The sequence below is a fragment of the Microcaecilia unicolor genome, chromosome 2 (assembly GCF_901765095.1).
Source record: "Microcaecilia unicolor chromosome 2, aMicUni1.1, whole genome shotgun sequence".
NCBI lineage: Eukaryota > Metazoa > Chordata > Amphibia > Gymnophiona > Siphonopidae > Microcaecilia > Microcaecilia unicolor.
Genome location: NC_044032.1, coordinates 76,830,486 through 76,849,808, shown reverse-complemented (window position 1 = coordinate 76,849,808; position 19,323 = coordinate 76,830,486). Strand labels below are relative to the sequence as shown.

At 48.0% G+C, this 19,323-nt stretch overlaps 1 protein-coding gene across 5 annotated transcripts in view; it reads left to right on the top strand.

Moving 5' to 3' along the window:
* The window catches only part of LIFR (LIF receptor subunit alpha), a 267,586-nt gene that overhangs the window by 104,511 nt on the left and 143,752 nt on the right, over positions 1 to 19,323 (top strand). For all 5 annotated transcript variants that reach the window (XM_030193051.1, XM_030193054.1, XM_030193052.1 and 2 more), the window contains exon 4: positions 1,994 to 2,111. In XM_030193051.1, the coding sequence (XP_030048911.1) occupies positions 1,994 to 2,111 (118 nt within the window). The remainder of the gene's footprint in view (positions 1 to 1,993; positions 2,112 to 19,323) is intronic.

Here is a 19,323-nt window from a genome sequence, read left to right as displayed (position 1 = left end):
TGAAAGGTATTAATCCGCAAACTAACCTGTTCTGGAGACGGAAAGGCAGTAGAACTAGAGGACGTTGAAGGGGGGCAGACTCAAGAAAAATGTCAGGAAGTATTTTTTCACGGAGAGAGTGGTGGATATTTGGAATGCCCTCCCGCGGGGGTGGAGGAGATGAAAATGGTAACGGAATTCAAAAATGTGTGGGATAAACATAAAGTAATCCTGTTTAGAAGGAATGGATCCTCAGAAGCTTAGCGGAGCTTGGGTGGCAGCACTGGTGTTTGGGGTGCGGAGCTAGTGGTTGGGAGGCGGGGCTAGTACTGAGCAGACTACGGTCTGTGCCCTGAAAATGGTAGAGACAAATCAAGGTCAGGTATACATATAAAGTAGCGCATATGAGTTTATCTTGTTGGGCAGACTGGATGGACCGTACAGGTCTTTTTCTGCCGTCACCTACTATGTTACTATATTATGTTACTCCCTTCCTGCAGGAACAGCATTGGCTACCAGTTGCGGCTCGTATAGCATTCAAGATTTTAATGTTGACTTATTATATTGAGATTCCATACTATCTTCACTCAGTTTTGAGTCCTTATCGGCCATCTTGAGCACTGCGCTCTTCACAGGCTAACTTTGCTGGTGGTCCCCTCAGTTTCAAAGTTATGGCTAAATAGTTCTCGCTATACTGCATTTAGCTATATTGTTTAAGTGTTGTGGAACTCTCTTCCATTAGAACTTAGATTTGAGATCACAAAAAAGAAATTTAAGGTAGGGCTTAAGACATGGTTATTGGTACTGTAGGTTATAGCAGAGTTTGAATAATGGGGTTTTTAAGTTGGTCTTTATAACATTTTTATTTATATACTAGTAAAAAAGGACCGTTTCTGACACAAATGAAACGGGCGCTAGCAAGGTTTTCCTCGCAGTGTGTATGTTTGAGAGAGTGTGTGTGAGAGTGACTGTGTGAGAGAGCGTGAGAGAGTGAATGTGCGAGTGTGTGTGATAGAGCGAGAGAGAGAGAGACTGGGTGCGAGTGCGTCTGTGAGAGAGAGAGAATATGTGTGATTCTCCTCTCTCCCCTGCCCCCCCTCCAGCCACCCAGCGATTCTCCTCGCTCCCCTGATTACCTCCGTCGAAGCGGTCGTGTTATTGAAAGCCCTGGCCATCTCTAGCCTTCCCTTCGAGTTCGTTCCCTCAGAGTCCCGCCCTCGCGGAAAGAGGAAGGAAATGATGTCAGAAGGCGGGACTCTAAGGGAACGAACTGGAAGGGAAGGCTGGAGACCGGCAGGGCTTTCAATGACATGGCTGCTTACATGGTTCTCTCGAGGGCGGGGCAGTGATCAGGAGTGCGATTACGAGCCCCAAGAACACTACACGGCTTCACTGCCATGCTACCACGGAGTCAGCTTCAGAACGTTGGAGGTGCAAATTATTTTGTTAGATATGAAAAGGTTATAGCAGAACGTAATATAGACACCTTTAACAAAATCTGGGATCCCTTAATTACTTATTGTAATACTAATTATGTTACAAAAGCCATATAAATAATCAAGAACTCGTTTCTATGGACTACTGTGAGCCCATGGAAGCATGTTGAGGACCAGTGAAATATGGTCGTATAATTTAGTTCCTAATAGTAGTTGTTCTGAAGATTTTTGACCTATTTGCAGTTTCTTTAGCTGAACTTCAGAGCTGTATGGTTATTTGATCAATGTTTTATTCCTGTTTTATGTTCAGATTGATGATCTGTAAACTTACTGAATATATACAGTTGATGTCATTTTATCAAGATATAAGATTTTTGGTTCTGTTATCTGTCCTTTATTTGTATTAAAATTTCAGTGAAGAGGTGTGAACTGAAAAAAATAGCAATTTTTTTAAAGACTTGCTTTTCTTACCCACATTGTGGTTTTTACAGGCATGTGTGTGATTTCCAGTACCATATAATAATGTAATTTTGTTTACCTGTTGACGTTATTATAATGCAACTTTCTGTCCTTTTTAGGTCTCCCAGAGGCTTCAAAGAGTTTCAAATGTGTAACACATAATGTGGAGACCTGGATCTGTTCCTGGGATGGCTTGTCCAACACAAACTCTAAAACTGTTTATAAAGTGTGCCTTGGGTGAGTAATTTCTCTGTTAATTAAAGGATGACCTAAGTAACGACAAAGCGCCCCTTTTACTAAAGTGCATTAAGGAGTACACACATAAATCAGCACACACGGTTAGTGCACCACTGTAGTAACTGTTATCTTGCTGACATGAAAAGGTTGCTTCATCCCAATTTGCATGTTAAGTGCATGCCTTTGCTGGGGGTGGGAACTGGGTGGGTTATGTCAGAGAATGGGCACGGACTTCACATTGAAGTTAGTGTCCAGTACTTATTGTGTGCTGTCGCTTGAGCAGTTAGCACAGGTGCACTTATAGCCTCCTCAAGAGGAGGCATTTTGTGTATATGCGCTAATTGTGAATAAACTTAATGTGCGGTAAAGAACTTTTCTGCACAGCAACTGCAGGGGTCATGCTGAAACATGCCTGCGACGTTCCTTAGCATCCCTCCGGACCGGCCCAGAATGTGACTGATGGGTTGTGCACGCCTTCCAGCAGGTGGAGACTGAGAACTGTGACTCTGGAGAGAGAGAGCCAATAAGAGCCCTTGCCAGCTAGAGAAAGATCCAGTATTCTCAGTCTCCAGCAGGTGGTGAGCCCTTTAGTCTCATTCCTTGCTTTCTCTATTCTTTGGTTTGATTTAAGGCTTGGCAGAGGGTTTCTCTGTGTAGGATATTAGGTCCGGGCTGTGCATCCAAGGTTTTTGCCGGTTGGTAGAGGCTGAGGCCCGTGGGGATCTCTTACAGCCTCGGGGGTGTCACAATCGGGTGGCCAGGTCCCTACCCCCATGTCCTCCCTAGCATCGGAGTGATGATTTTGTGTCCTTAATTGTGCCTCAGTCTCTTTGGAGGAAGAGCTGAACAGGCAGGGAGAGGCTGCCACTTAAAAAATAAATAAAAATAATATTTCTTGTTGTCAGCAGCAGATGAATCCATTACGAATGGGTTGTGTCCACCTACCAGCAGGGGGAGATAGAGAACACTGAAAACCATAGTGCCTCCTGGACGGCTAGCTCCACCTGCCTCCCAGTATTCTCTATCTCCCAGCAGGGTTGGACGCAGCTTATTCAGCTCCTTCGAGAATCTGCCTGGGTTGTCTCCTGTGCTTTTGCCAGTTGTAGCAGGGGTGTTGTGGCTATTGCAGCTTCACTTTAAAGGCACATAGGTTAGCCCTTTCCCTGCCTTCCCCTTCCCCCTATGTGGATGCAGGCATATAGGTTTGCCCTGTCTCTGCCTTTTCCACTCTCTTCTATGTGGATGCAGGCATATTGGTTCGGCCTTTCCCACTCTTCTGGACCTCCGGAGTGCCTCTGTAGCTGTTGCCTCTAACTTTCCTCACAGCATTAAAAAAAAAAAAAAGTGACGCGCTTGTTAGCGCTGCGATTCTGAGGCTATCTTCTGTCTGTACAGCGAGACCGGAGCTCTGGGATTCGGTCGGGTGAGGTAAGAGCGTTTTGTAGTTCCTCCGGGGAGGGCCCGCAATCGGGGCATTTTTGGTGCGAATCTGCTATTTTGAAATTTTCCGCCGTTTTCCGTGATGGCTCCGGAGGTTATTAAGCGCTGTTCACGTTGTGGCAAGCGCAGATCAGCAGCGGGGCTCTGTAAATCGTGCTCTTCAGACGTCAGGGCCGGCTTGAGCAGGGTGAGCGATGTCTCTTTCCGCTTGGTGGAGCTGGCAGCGGGCGCCATCTTGGATGCGCCGCATGGCCCGACCCTCGCAGGAGCGGAGGGGTCTGAGGCCAGAGAGGAGTCTCGGATGGAGGCTACCAGAGGAGCTGCTTGCCCCACATTGGAACCAGGAGACCAGGGTGAGCCTTTCTCCCCTGAGTTTGTGTTTCTTTTACATAAAGCGTTCATGTTAAAGAGGGCTCTGCCGCAGGTGTCTGCCTCTGCGTTGCTACCTGGTTCCCCTCCGGTGGAGGCCGGCCCGGGATTGCCGCCAGGCGTTCTTTCCCCAGACAATTGGCCGCATGACAAGCGTAGAAGGCTAAATTCCCCTTCAGAGAGTGGCGCCACCCCCCTTCCCCCCCCATCCCCCGTGGTCGGGCTGTGGGAATTCTGAGGGGTCTGGTAGGCCTTCATGGTCTGAGGAGCCAGAGGAAGGTGCCAGATTGCCACTGGATCCAGATGATCCCACCGCGGTTAGGATTTTCCACCGCGAGGAGCTGCCAGTGCTTATTTCTGACGCCTTGCAGGGCCTCTCTACTGAAGATCCTGCACTTGGTGAGGCATCCTCTGGTAATCAGAGACGGCTACAGATTGGAATTAACTGCCCTGTGAGAGACGTGTTTTTGGAGTCCCGATGCGGCACTGCCGTCAAATGGGCGGTGGTAGAGGAGACCTTGCAAGGCTTGTTGCACCTGAGAGCGGTGATCCCCGTGCCTCCTGCCAAACGCGGCTGCGGTCGTTACTCCATTTATTTTGTGGTGCCGCAAAAAGGTGGGTCTTTTCGGCCCATTCTCGACTTGAAGAAAGTCAATGAGTCACTCAAAGTACGGCATTTCCACATGGAAACACTGCGCTCCATCATTGCGGCGGTACAGCCAGGAGAGTTTCTCACGTCTCTGGACCTGAAAGAAGCTTACTTGCACATCCCTATTTAGCCCCCGCACCAACGGTTTCTCCGGTTTGCGGTGTTGGGAAAACAATTTCAGCTTCGGGCCTTGCCTTTTGGCCTCACCACAGCTCCCCGAACCTTTTCCAAGGTAATGGTGGTAGTAGCTCAGGCGAGAGGGTATCCGGGTTCACCCGTACCTTGACGACTGGCTCATCAGAACGGACTCTGCAGAAGAGTCATCATGTAACAGCCAGAGTGGTCTCAGTGCTGCAATCTCTGGGCTGGGTCGTCAATATACCCAAAAGTCACCTGACTTCCTCTCAATCTCTAGAATATTTGGGGGTCTGGTTCGACACGGCCTCGGGGTTTGTCTTTCTACCCGACCAAAGGCGATGGAAGCTTCAGAATCAGGTCCGTCTGCTCCTGAGGATGCCTCGCCTGCGAGCTTGGGATATTGTCCAGCTCTTGGGGTCGATGACGACCACTCTAGAAGTGGTGCCTTGGGCGAGAGCGCACATGAGACCGCTGCAGTGTTCCCTGCTACAACGTTGGTCTCCCATTTCCCAAGATTATCAGTGCAGACTCAGTTGGCTCCCTGCGGCCTGACTCAGCATGGAGTGGTGGCTCTCAGACAGCAAGCTGCGGCGAGGAATGCCATTACGCTCCCCGACTGGTGCCTGGTGGTAACCGATGCCAGCCTGAAGGGCTGGGGAGCTCATTGCCAGAAGAGGCAGAATATGACTGCAGTGGCCTACATAAATCATCAAGGCGGAATGCAGTGCAGAGCACTGGCCGCGCAGGCCGCTCAGATTTGCCACTGGGCCGAGCTGCATCTAAAGTTCCTGTCAGCAGCTCATATTGCAGGTCAGAGCAACATACAAGCTGATTATCTAAGCAGACACCACATCGACCCAGCGGAATGGGAGTTGGCAGACAAAGTGTTCCTTCAACTCTGTGCCAAATGGGGAACGCCCATAGCGGATCTGATAGTGTCAAGCATAAATGCCAAAGTCCTGTGCTTTTACAGCAGACGGAGAGATCCTCGCTTGGCGGGGTTGAATGCCTTGGCTCAACCCTGGCCTCTGGGCCTCCTATATGTGTTCCCGCCTTGGCCCTTGATAGGGCGAGTACTCCTGTGAATTCGGCTGCACCAGGGAGTGGTGATTCTCATTGCCCCGGATTGGCCCAGGCGGCCCTGGTATGCGGACCTCCGGCGGATGCTGGTGGAGGCTCCTCTTCCTTTGCCTCTGGTACTGAACCTGTTGACGCAGGGCGCTTTGGTCTTACGGCATGGCTATTGAGAGGGCGCAATTGAGAGACAAGGGCTATTCTAACAAGGTCATCTCCACTCTCTTGCAGGCCCGCAAGCGGTCCACTTCCATTGCGTATGCCCGAATTTGGTGCCAGTTTGAGGCTTGGTGTGTTCCAAAGGCGATCACACCCATGTGGGCTTCTGTCTCGCCGATTCTTGACTTTTTGCAGGCTGGTGTACAAAAAGGCTTGGCCTGTAATTCCCTGCGGGTGCAAGTGGCAGCATTGGCATGCTTTCGAGGGAAGGTCGCTGGCCTCTCCTTAGCTTCGCATCCAGACATTGCACGGTTTCTTAGAGGGGTGCTTCAGCTCCGTCCTCCCATGCGGGCACCTTATCCGGCTTGGAACCTGGGGCTGGTATTGAAGGCTCTGCAGGGTTCGCCCTTCGAGCCGCTGCGGCGGGCTTCGGAGAAGGATATGACTTTAAAGGCAGTCTTTTAGGTGGCCATTACATCGGCGAGATGGGTGTCTGAGCTCCAGGCACTGTCCTGTAGAGACCCTTTCTGCAATTTTTGGAGTCCGGAGTAACGGTACGTACTGTGCCTTCCTTCCTGCCTAAGGTGGTTTCATCGTTTCACCTAAACCAGCCTATTTTTCTGCCCTCCTTTAAACCGTTCTGTCTTTCAGTTGCAATAAGATATGGTATATAAATTGACGTAAATAAATAAATAAAATAGTGAGGAGTTTCCAGAATCCTTTGGGCAGTTGCACCTTCTGGATGTGCGCAGGGCTCTGTTGCAGTATCTGCAGATGTCAAATGCTTTCAGGACCTCTGATCACCTTTTTGTATTGTTGTCAGGTCCTCGCAGAGGGTCTCCAGCATCTAAAGCCACTATAGCCCGTTGGCTTAAGGAAGCCATTTTTTCTGCATATCTTCTATCTGGCCAGGCTCCGCCTGATGCCTTTAATGCACATTCCACAAGAGCGATTTCTTCTTCTTGGGCTGAAACGGGAGCACTCTCTCTTCAAGTGCAGCTACTTGGGCATCTAGGCTCTCTTTTGCCCGTCATTACAGGCTGGATGTGGCTGCCAGGAGGGACGCACTTTTTGGAGCACAAGTGCTTGTGCGTGGTGTGGCTTGTTCCCACCCTATCTATGGATTGCTTTGATACATCCCATTCGTAATGGATTCATCTGCTGCTGATGACAAGGAAGGGGAAAATTAGGTTCTTACCTTGATAATTTTCTTTCCTTTAGTCACAGCAGATGAATCCATGATCCCTCCCTGATTGACTCTGTTTTGTATTCAGTTTTTCCTGCAGATATGTTCCTTCATTGGGAGAAGTTGGAAGACAGTCTTCAGGATTTCTCTTCTGCTACAGGAGGTTGAGTTCGTCCCTCCTTTGAGTTACTGCCCCTGTTCTGGGGTCTTCATTCGCTGTGAGGAAAGTTCATGTTATTCTCCTTTGCGGTGTAACACTGCTTTGGAAGCTTCAAATACTGAGAGGCAGATGGAGCTAGCCTTCCAGGAGGCACTATGGTTTTCAGTGTTCTGTATCTCCCCCTGCTGGTAGGTGGATACAACCCATTCGTAATGGATTCATCTGCTGTGACTAAAGGAAAAAAAATTAGCAAGGTAAGAATCTAATTTTCCCATAATACAGCTTTCAGCTGTTCAGTGAGTGCATGCGAGCAAGGCAGCTTCCTTTCTCCTCATTACGGCTGGCTTTTCCTTCTCCCTTTGCCGTTTTTGGTGGCGGCACAGGTTGAAAAAAAAAGCGCCGGTTTCAGCGCCATGATAGACCACCTCCAGTGCTGGATAGTCCTCAGAGATAGGGACGGTTTATTTTAGTTAGCGGTGCCAGTATCAAGGAGGTCAGATTTGGGTGGTTGTTTGCTTCGGTTTTGGTGGGAATGCCGCCATTTTGTCATCCTCGGCGTCTCGGTCCGCAGCGTTCTTGGTTTCTTTGCTTTCAGGGCAGTGCTGCTGTTTTACTGTCTGTACCTGCAGGGGGGGGGGGGGCTGGATTCTAAGCACTTTGGCTCATATTTTAGGACGTCTTGGGATTTCTGTACCGTCTGTTCTGTGTATAATGTAGCCAGGCATCTTGGGATTCCCCTCAGCTTCTCTATCCAGTCCCGCATTTGTCTGTGTTGTTTTCTTTCCTACCTTAATTTGCCCTGCAGAATAGCTTGGGTCACAGGTCTTAGGCAGGCTGCCTTTCCCATAGGAGGGGGACAGCAGGTTCTCCCTGAAAGAGGTTGGCATGTTTTGAAGTGTATAGCAATCCTTCTGCTTATATTTCCAGTACCTGTCAGGGTAATTTGATGTTATGAAGTTGTTTAGTGGGCTGATTTCCCAGAGGTCTCCGTTTGAAATTTTCTGGTTTTAACTTTGGCGTAGTTCCATAGCTGTGAGTTCCACTCAGTAATCGGAGGTGTACCTCGAATACAGGTATATTTCCTGTACTCACTTTGCTGGTAGCTCTAAAAAAGAGTATTAGTGATTCTTTCCATGAACAGAGTATGTGCTCTCTAGTTTGACTGTATGCTGTCTTACAGAAGGTAATTATTTTGCCATAATTTTTACCTTAGTGTACCTATGAGGTGCTTGTAGTGTGGTTTTGGTTTGTTCGGTACAGGGTCTGCCTAAAGTTGTGCATTTAGCGTGAGCTCCCGATCATTAAATCAACAGAGGAAACAAACTGGTTTTTCTTGCATCGAGCATGCGCTCATCACTGGACCCCTCGGTTGGCAGGGCTGGGAGTAGCCTCTGGGCTGTCACGTGCAGATTGTTGATTGCTGAATTCTGTGGGCACATCCCGCTTTGGTCAGGCCACAGAGGGCCGAGGCTGCTCTTGCTAAGGCATGCCCTGAATTGATTTAAAAAAAAAAAAAAAAAGTCCATGGTTTATATGTGATGAAAGGTGTGTGGACTTTTGTGGAGGATTGTTGGATGGAGTCTTAATAATGTCCCGAGGGAAGTGCTTTTCTGCTCCTTAATGATAATTATTAATGAATGATTTTATTGTATTTCTTGGAGCATGTGCCTAGCTTCAGTCTACAGGGCTGAGAAGTAGTTTGCATCTAGATCTGGCAGTGGTTATATCGCGCTAAATGCAAAGCATGTGTGGTAGTATTGGGAGTGTGCCAGCATCTTCTCAACAATTGTGGCATTTTAAAAAAAGCACTTGTGTGCATGCTCGTGGATGCAATTCAGTGCCTGTTGTTGAGGCGGTGCTCAGGGAACCTGCCTACTTACAAAAGCATCGGTTAATGGGCCATACTTATTTGGTGCTAACTGTAGTAATGCAGTCTATGCTCATTCTGTGTCCAAGTCCCGCCTGATGCCCACTCAAGTTTTGCAACATGGAGTTCATGTGAATTAGAGCGTGCTAGCCACCTTACATGGAGTTCATGTGAATTAGAGCGTGCTAGCCACCTTGTCTCCTCAGTAATGGCATATCTGCTCATGCAGAATCATTTACTCGTGCCAATGCACATAGTCCTTGCTTAGTGCACTTAGTAAATGACCCGCCTGGAGAGTTTTTTTGACTGCGCTGGTCCTACCAACGGCCTATCTTCATATTCTTTTCAGACTTCTCATCTACGTTTTCTTGGCTTGCGGTGTTGACCATGCTGTATCAGTTTCAGGTGCTGCCTTTCAGGTTTGCAACTGCTCCTCCTGTGCTTACCAAGCTGATGGTAGTAATGGCGGTGGCTCTCAGTACAGAGGGCATCTTCTTTCATCCGTTCCTGGATGATTGGCTGATCAGAACAGTCATATCAGGAGAGTGTTCAGACCAGGCACTGAGTCAGGCTCTTTTTTGCAGTCCCTAGGTCACTAGAGTGTCTAGAGGGCATTTCTGTGATCAGCTGGGTTGGGTTATTCTTTCCCCGGCCCGTAGCCTCAAGTTGCAGTCTCAGATTCGCCTGTGGTTTCAGTCCTCAAGGCCAAGAGCAATGTATTCTCTTTAGGCTGGGTTCCATGGTGCCGGTAATAGAAGCAGTGCCCTGGGCATGAGCTCACATGCAGCCTTTTCAAAAGTTCAATTAAAATGCGTGTGCAAATTGGAACACGCCCAAATTTTTGTTTGTGTTTTTTTTAGCACTTTTTATAGAATTGGAATGTGTGTTAATTTTTGCTGTTAAAGTACAGTAAGTGCTAAAACTTAACAGCAGTTTAATAAAAAGACTCCAAAGTAATTTGACCATTTGCTGTATTTTCGCTTTTATGAAAGTCTAAAAAATGTTTTTTTTTATTTCACATTCTTATAAACTGCCTTCTCCCAAGAGTGCTACAAAGTGGTGTGCGGGAATTTGAAAACAGAACAATAGATATACATTGATGAAACAGTGACATAAATTAAATTCAAATAAAATAGTTACCAGACAATATGAAAAGATCAACCCATCTTGTATAGTTTCTTTCAAAAGTGTCCTTGAAGCCAAGCTTAATCAACTTGAAAAAGTGGAAGCATCTGTTATATGTCTAAGGTCCTGTGGTAAAGCAATCCAGCAGAATGGTGCTACACAAAAGGTTGCCTTTTTAGTCTCCATTAAGTGAATTCTGGTGGGGAATTCTGTAAGAAATGTAATCTTATTTGTGACACTTAAGGTAAGGCTGCTAACTGAATTCAGATTTGCAGGATAGGGTTGATCTAGTCCTGGGTTTACTCTGTTGCATGCAGAGACTTGTAGCTCTGATTTCCCCATTGCATTCGCTAAGAAAATCAAGACTACATGTCCCAGAATGCACTGGGGTAAACCCAGGGGTCAACCCTGTCCTGCAAATCTGGATCCAGTTGGCAGCCTTAATTTAAGGCAGAACTGGCTATGCTAAATAATCCAGCATAAGATTATTTAAAATGTTAAAAACCATATAAATAATCCTAAACTCATTTCTATGGACTACTGTGAGCCCCTGGAAGCATGTTGAGGACCGTTGAAATATGGTCGTATAATTTAGCTCCCAATAGTTGTTGTTTTGAAGAGTTTTGACCTATTTGCAGTTTCTTTAGCTGAACTTCAGAGTTTTAGAGACCCCTTCCAGCAGGCAGTTACAGTAATACAAGCACAAGAAGCATATTGTCTTTTGGTGAGATCAGCTCGCAAGCTGTGAATATTCCATAAATTGAAATAATTTATTATCAGGCCAATATGTGCTTGCATATTAGATGGAGGCCAAAAATGAGTCCTGAAATTTCTATTTCTCATAGGGTATTAGCTATATTCTATATACAGATACTGAACATTCTCCGAGGACAAGCAGGCTGCTTGTTCTCACAGATGGGTCGACGTCCGCGTCGGCCCAGGAAATGGCAATTTTGCAAGCAAAAATAAAAAGAGTTTTTGCCCAGAGTCTTTTGGCGCGTGAATCACGTGCATGACTTCCTGCCCGTCGCGCAAGCGTGCCCCTTAGTTCTTTTTTGTCCGCGATGAGGTGACAGAATTTTTCTGCTCTCCTCGTTCTTGGCCCAGGAACAGAGTCTGACGACTATTTCTTTTATTTCTTTCATTATTTTAGTCATTTATTAAAAATAATAATATTCCCTAGTTACTTTTAGTATTTTTTTTCCCACTATTTTAAGTTTACTTTCTTTTTGACGCGGCCGGTTTTTCTCTTTTTTTTTTTTTGTTCCTTTCCCTTTTTTGGCACAATCGCGTCATTTGATTTTGCCAAAGCCGTTTTTCCTTCCATGTCATTGAAGACACCCAGCGGCTTCAACGTACTCGGTTCAACTGGACCATCTGAGGGTACCGATACCCATGCCTGGTGTATCCAGTGCCTTGGGCCTGACCATAGCCCAGCCGCTTGTAATCTGTGTCTTCGTATGAAGACATGGACACAAACATCTCGAGTTTCGGCGTGTTGTTCATGTTCGCTCGTGTTTCCGTCTTTAAAAAAAAAAATGTTTTCCTCTATTTCTTTAGTTTTGCCCATAAGTTTCCTTTCTTTTTCGTGAGCGGCCATTTTGACCGCCCGTGCGGGTTTTTTCCCCTGTTTTGGTGTCTTTATTTCGGCACCATCGTGAATTTTGACCTCGCCAGCGCGATTTTTTCCGCCCATGTCCTCAAGCCTGCCAGCAGCTTCAAGAAATGCACGCGGTGCAACTGGACAATCTCGCTCACTGATATGCACGTCTCGTGTCTTCAGTGTTTGGGGCCTGGTCATCGTCCAACGCCTGCACGCTGTGTCTTCAGCTAAAAAAGAGGACCCGGGTGACGAGATCGGCTCAGTGGAACCTGTTGTTCGGAGCCCAGTCTGGTCCTTCGACGTCAACGGAGCCAGCGGTACCGAGGTCATCGACGGTATCAATGTCGGCATCGGAGGGTGCATCGACGTCCGGAGCACAGGTGATGGCTGTCCAGAGATCCCATGCTGGTAGCAGTGAGCCATTGAGTGGGTCTCCACCTGCCTCGAGGGCTCCTGCGATACAAGGCCCCAGGGACCAACCTCCTTCAGACCCGGCCCCGAGGAGATATGTGGATTCCACGTCCTCATCGGTATCGGGAGGTACCGCTGATGTGCTTCGAGCGAAGGCGAAGAAGCACCGTCATCGGTCACCTTCCCATTACTGTACCGAGAGCTCCGGAGGGAATTGGCACCCGGAAAGTGTCGATGCCGGGAGGACTGCTCACCCTCCATCCAGGAGATGTCAATGCGCTCTACTCCAGACAGCCCGGTACCGCCTCCGCGCCCCAGGTAGATTCTCACCTCGTCGCCCCAGGTAGATTCTCACCTCGTCGCCGGTACCGGCCCCACAGCCTTGCTCGACGGACACTCTAGACGAGCGCCTCTGAGCCATACTCCCGCCGTTGCTTGCGCCGTCGGTACCGTCGAGAGATGCGGCGGTTGGCACCCCGCCCGTGGTGAGGACTGCAACACCGGTACCGCTTGTGGCATCGGCGTCCGCTGCCACCCAAGTTGACTCCCCGTCGACGTCGCTGAAGGGTGCTTCATTGCCACCGGCGTGGGAGTCTTCTCAGCACCGCCATAGAGGATATAGTTCCTCAGTGTCGAGACAGGCTTGGCTTCGGACCGAAGTTCGAGAACTGGTGTCCGATACCGAAGATGAGGCCTTGTGGGAGGCAGAGGAAGACCCCAGATATTTCTCTGATGAGGAGCTTTTTCTGAAGTCCACTAGGGTGCCATGGTTGTGTCCTGGCATGTGAGGGGGACCAGTGCACTATGAATGCTGGCTCCTCCCATGACCAAATGGCTTGGATGGTCATTTCTGAGATGGGCGTCCTCGGTTTCATTATCGCCGAAAATCGGGGACGACCATCTCTAAGGTCAACCTAAATGTTGAGACAAAACGAAACACCCATCTTGTTTTGTTAATACAGGTTTCCCCGTCCCTTCACCGGGATGTCCTGCGAGGGCATCCTCAGGAAAACTTGGGCGCCCCGTTCGATTATACCCCTCACTATCATGCAGCTTCAAAAATCCAGCAGCTTTGATGGATAAGTCTCTGATCTCTCCTTTAACTGAGCTGCTTTTATCAGCAAATTTCAGAATACAGAATACAACTTCATTCTTTGGCATGATAACATAATTGACAAGTAACATGCTTTTTTCTTTTCTCAGGCCCTGTCTGTTCCATGAATAGATACACCATATCACGTTGGTCCATGCACCTCCTCCTTTGGCTAAGCTCCAGACAATTTTTCTCTTTTCCTTTCAGGTCTAGGTTTTAAGGCCTTTTGCTAGTACATTAGTTCAAAAGACAGTTAGCCTAAGCCAAGCTTTCACAGTTCATAGTCTTCAAGGCCACTGTTTTCAGTCTCAGAAAAACTTAAACTTCCTTTATTATATGACTGATACAGACTTCCCAATTCTCCCTTATCCCCTACTAGACCCAACTCTCTAGTTCTCCCTGGTCCCCTTCAGGGGTCCCTACAACAAATAAAGGCTGCTTCATTATGGAGATAGCTGTAGCTATACCCTCTTCTCCAAACAACTGTGTTCCTCTAGTCTGCCTTTCAAAATCAAACTGCATTAGAATGTCATTCACTGATGCCGAAACAGCTTGGTTATATTCCTCACCTATGGCTGCACATCTGTCCCCTGTGGCAGGTTGCACAGGTGATAATTTCAGGTCAAAACAACCTCTGCATGTCCCATATAATGATTTCCTTATATCTGAGTGGAAGAGTGCTTAGAGCAGTGGGCTGAGAACTGGGGAAGCCAGGTTTCAAATCACACTAATCCTTCATTTTTGCAGGTACAAAATTAGATTGTAAGCTCTCTGGGGAAAGGGAATACCGACTGTACCTGAATTTAACTTGCCTTGAGCTGCTACTGAAAAGGCATGAGTTATCTAGCATTTTGTTCCTGAAGGGTAAGGTAAATCCCATGTAAGTATGCTGCCAAAGTAGCAATAGAGCAATAAGGTGGTCCAGTGGTATGCAGTGACATTTATAACAAGGGATTCAGTAAATGAGCCAACAACAAGAGGGGCTTAGCAACCCCTACACAGTATTTCCCATCCTCACATAAACAAAAAGAGAGGCTCAGCAGCCTACCACCATACGTCCCACTTCGCTTGGTGGCTCCAACATAACAGTGGAGATAGTGGGACTCAGTGATCCCAACAAAACACCACCTGTATCACTTCCCCAGTCTTCTCTTTTGATGTAAACTGTATCCAGTGGCTTCTGCTTCTCCCTGTCTCTTTTATCCCTTGCACTTCCCTTCACTCTTCTCTCCCATCCTTTCATCCACACTGCCCTGCTCCTTATCCTGCTATCCACTTAGCTTCTCTTTTCCCACAACCTCTCACTTCCTCTACCTTCTCTTCCCATCCTGTTGCATTCTTCTCTTCCTATCCTAACCCCACCCTCTCCTCTCTGTCCTTATCCTTTTACCCCTCCCTCCTTCTGCCCCAAACTTCCCTCACTTTTATCCCACCTCTTTTCTTTCTTTCCATCCTGCCCCAGCTCTAACCCATCTCTCTTCTCTTCTTGCCACTCTAAATTCTTTCATCTATACTCAGCCACTGTTTTCCTCTAAGCTGAGCAGGAGTCCTCCACCTACACTCCTACCACAGGGGGGAGGGGGGTGCTGTTTCACTCTGCAGGACTACAGGAAAGGGATGATTAAGACCGAAAATACTATAATGCCTTTGTTTCGCTCCATGGTGCATCCGCACCTTGAGTATTGCATTCAGTTGTGGTCACCATATCTCAAAAAAGATATAGCGGAATTAGAAAAGGTTCAAAGAAGAGCGACCAAAATGATAAAGGGGATGGACTCCTCTCATGTGAGGAAAGGCTAAAGAGGTTAGGGCTCTTCAGCTTGGAAAAGAGATGGATGAGGAGAGATAAGATTGAGGTCTACAAAATCCTGAGTGGTGTAGAACAAGTAGAAGTAAATCGATTTTTAACTTGTTCCAAAAGTACAAAGACTAGGGGACACTCGAGGAAGTTACATGGAAATACTTTAAAAACAAATAGGAGGAAATATTTTTTCACTCAATGAATAGTTAAGCTCTGGAACTCTTTGCCGGAGGGTGTAGTAACAGCAGTTAGTGTATCTGGGTTTAAAAAAACATTTGGACACGTTCCTGGTGGAAAAGTCCATAGTCTGGTATTGAGACAGACATGGGGCAGCAACTGCTTGCCCTGTGATTTGTAGTATGGAGTGTTGCCACGATTTGGGTTTCTGCCAGGTACTTTTGTGACCTGGTTTGGCCATTGTTTGGAGAACATGATACTGGGCTAGATGGACCATTGGTCTGACCCAGTATGACTACTGATGTTCTTATGATAGAAAACACAATATTGAAGTCCCCCCCCACTGGTAGGAATGTAGTTGGAGGACTCCTGCTTACCTTAGAGGGAACAGTGACGCCATCCTCTTCCCTCTACACCCCCTTTGCCCTCATTCCTTCTCTTACCATTCCAAGAAACAACTCCACACCATACTCATCACTTAGTGCCCCACTGCCTCCACTTCTCTTTTCTCTCTAAACTCCCCCCTCTCTCTCACTTATGCCAGACCAGGCCAAAAAAAGGGCATTGGACCTAGAAAGTTCATTCTCCTCCAACTCAATGATGACTCGCTTCTTTATCTTCCTTCAGTGACCTGTGGAGATGATGTAGCTGTGTGTGTGTGGGGGGGGGGGGGGGCTGTAAAGGAAATGCTACTTCCTGCTGCTTCTCGAGGATCAAGTTACTTAGGGTTGCCAATTTTTTGAAAGACAAAAACCCACTATCTGCCTGCTCTGCCCCACCCTGCCCGTCCCCTAAAAATAACTGCAACTAGGGCAGCAATACAGGATTCCTTCCTTCCTTTTTGGCAGAGCATACGCCACGAGCCCTACAGGAGCCACCCCCTTTTAGCCCACAGCTCACTCTGTGATAACTTATCACCCACCCTCTCTTCCTTTTCCTCATCAGTCATTTCTCTCTCCCACCTGTGACCTTGTCTACTGTATTTTGTGCTATTGTATTATTGTTTGCTTATTAACTAGTGTACGCCACATTGAACCTGCCCATGGGCGGGAATATTGTGGGATATAAATGTCATAAATAAATAAATAAATTCAGTGTCTGGGAAGGCCATATTGAGGGCTGGGGGGGGGGGGGGGGAGGAACAGTGAGAATACAAGAGGTTGCACTCATCTGTGTCCATTGAGCTACTGTCTCCCAACACAGACATGCCTCCCCCATATGGTATTAAAGCCAAACAAATTCTTCATTCACACAATGGCTAGGACATTTCCCCATAAAACTCACCATACAAAAACATTGCCAGTTCTAGTGTAATCTATTAACAACAACATAAATCCTTTCAGCAGGGCTTTTTTTTGTGCCAGTACGTGGGGGCTTCCCATGAGCAAGCCTCTGTCCTGACCTGGTTTCTCTTCCCCCCCCCCCCCCCCCCCCAGTGTACCTTTCAAAGCAATTTTCCTCTTTGGCGCGTTAACTGTAATAGCATTTCACATTCACCTGCAAGCATTGGCCCCGGAGCCATCCTTTCTGCCGTGCTTCGCCCCCCCTTTGATGTAACTTCCCGTTTCCACAGGGGCATGGCAGAGAGAAGGACTCCGGAGCCAACACTCCCGGCTGAATGTGAAACAATGCTGCTGTTAGTGGTTCAAAGAGGAAAATCATGTTGAAAGGTAGATAGGAGAAGGATGTTGCATGGGGAAATATTTACCTGACCCAGGCATGAGGCAGCAGGCAGCAGGAGAGAGGCATGCTAGACAGTAGGGGATAGGGGGAGAGAAGAATAGTGAGAGATGCTGGACCTGGGGCAGAGGTGGGAGGGAGGAAAGAGAGAGAGAGAGAGAGAGAGAGAGAGAGAGAAACATGTTGGATAATGGGGTGAAGGGAAGGGAGGAAGGAGAGGGAAACATGCTGGATCAAGGGGTGAAGGGGAGGGACGCAAAATAGAGGGAAACATGCTGGATCATGGGTAGAGGGGATGAAAGAGAGAGGGAAACATGCTGGATCATGGGGTTAAGGGGAGGGAGGAAAGAGAGAGGGAAACATGCTGGATTATGGGGTTAAGGGGAGGGAGGAAAGAGAGAGGGAAACATGCTGGATCATGGGGTGAAGGGGAGGGACGGATCATGGGGTGAAGGGGAGGGACGGAAGAGAGAGGGAAACATACTGGATTATGGGGTGAAGGGAGGGATGATACCAACCAGATTAATCCAAAATACCACAAAAGCACCAGGAGCCTTCAGAAATGGGACACGATTCTTTATTAATAACTCTCAGTATGGACCCGACACGGGCCGTGTTTCGGCGCACAGCGCCTGCATCAGGAGTCTAGTGTTTGCTCTCTGAACAAGGGACGAAGGGACTGGACTTTTCCAACACATTGAACTTATTTTTCTTGAACGGCATGGATCGCTATCCTACTTTGTAGGAAAGAAGCCTCTATCTTTGAATACACCACACCGATGACGCAGGCACTGTGCATTCCTGCAGTCCAGCATCTCTTACTTTCGCCCTTCCTCCATAGTCCAGCATCTCCTCCCTCCCTCCTTAGTTCCCTCATGGTAGTCCAGCATCTCTCCTGTCCCCCTCCCGCAGAAGTCCAGAACCTCTTCCTCTCCCTCACGTGGCTCCAACATACCTCTCTCTCCCCCCACACCCCGCATCTAGCACCTTTCCCTCAGCCCCTCCCCATCACCTTTCCCTCTTCCTTGCACAGCCCCCCCCCCCCCCCCCTTGAGTCAGTCTCTCTTTTCCTTTCTTCCTTAGCTGCTAGTCCTTTCAGGGCAAAGCAGGATCTTTCCTTCTTCAGGTTCCCGCCCTTCTGATTCACCTTCTTCTTATGCATGGGTGGGATACGGCAAAAGGAAGGATCCTGCGTCAGCTACCAGCAAAGAAGAAAAGTTCAAAGGATTGGTGGGGGGAGCAAAGAAAGAAAGAAAGAAAGAGAGGGACTGGACTCATGGGGGGGGGGGGGCTGTGCAAGGAAGAGGGAGAGGTGTTGCATCTGCGGCGGGAGAAAAGGGAAAGGAAGAGAGGAAAATGCTGCAAACTTTAAAGAAACAATTTAAAAAAAATGACAGTGGCAGGGCTTAGGGATTCACTTAACCCCTTAAAGGCCCTGACCACAAGCCACTTAGGTGGACTTTTGGTTCTGGTGATTCCCAGTATTTTCTCCAGTTATACCAGACAGGGCAGTTTTGTGGCAAGATGCAGCATATTCTGCTATTGTAGTTGCTAATCACTTTTGTTGCCATGAAAATTGTGCAACATTTTTCTGCTTATTGTTTTGTGGGACGTTTCCCACAAAACAATTGTGGAATACCTTACCCAAATCAGTAAAATCTACCCAGATCTACCTAAATTTCAGAAAACTACCCTGTTTCCCCGAAAGTAAGACATCCCCCGAAAATAAGACCTAGTAGAGGTTTTCCTGAATTGCTGGATATAAGGCCTCCCCCGAAAGTAAGACCTAGCAAATTTTTGTTTGAAAGCAGGGCCGCCGAGAGCCGGACAAGGCCACCCCAAGCCGCCCCACCACCCGAGGTCGCCGGCCCCCCCTCCACCCGCCCTCCGTCGCTCACGGAACTAACCTTAAATGCCTCCTTTCACCTTCGCAGCAAGCAGCAGCAGGGCAGACCTCTCCTTCCTTTCGTGCCCCGCCCTCGCGGACGTTACGTCAGGCGAGGGCGGGACACGGAAGGAAGGAGTGGCCTGCCCTGCTGCTGCTTGCTGTGAAGGTGAAAGGAGGCGTTTAAGGTTAGTTCTGGGAGCCATGGAGGGCGGGCGGGCCAACCCCGATGTTTCCCTGAAAAATAAGAAAGCCCCTGAAAATAAGACCTAGTGCATTTTGGGGGGGGGGGGGGGGGGTGTGTGCAAAAATTAATATAAGACAGTGTCTTATTTTCGGGGAAACACGGTATTGAAGTCCGTACTGTTTAAAAAAGCTTATTCTCCAGGTTCAGC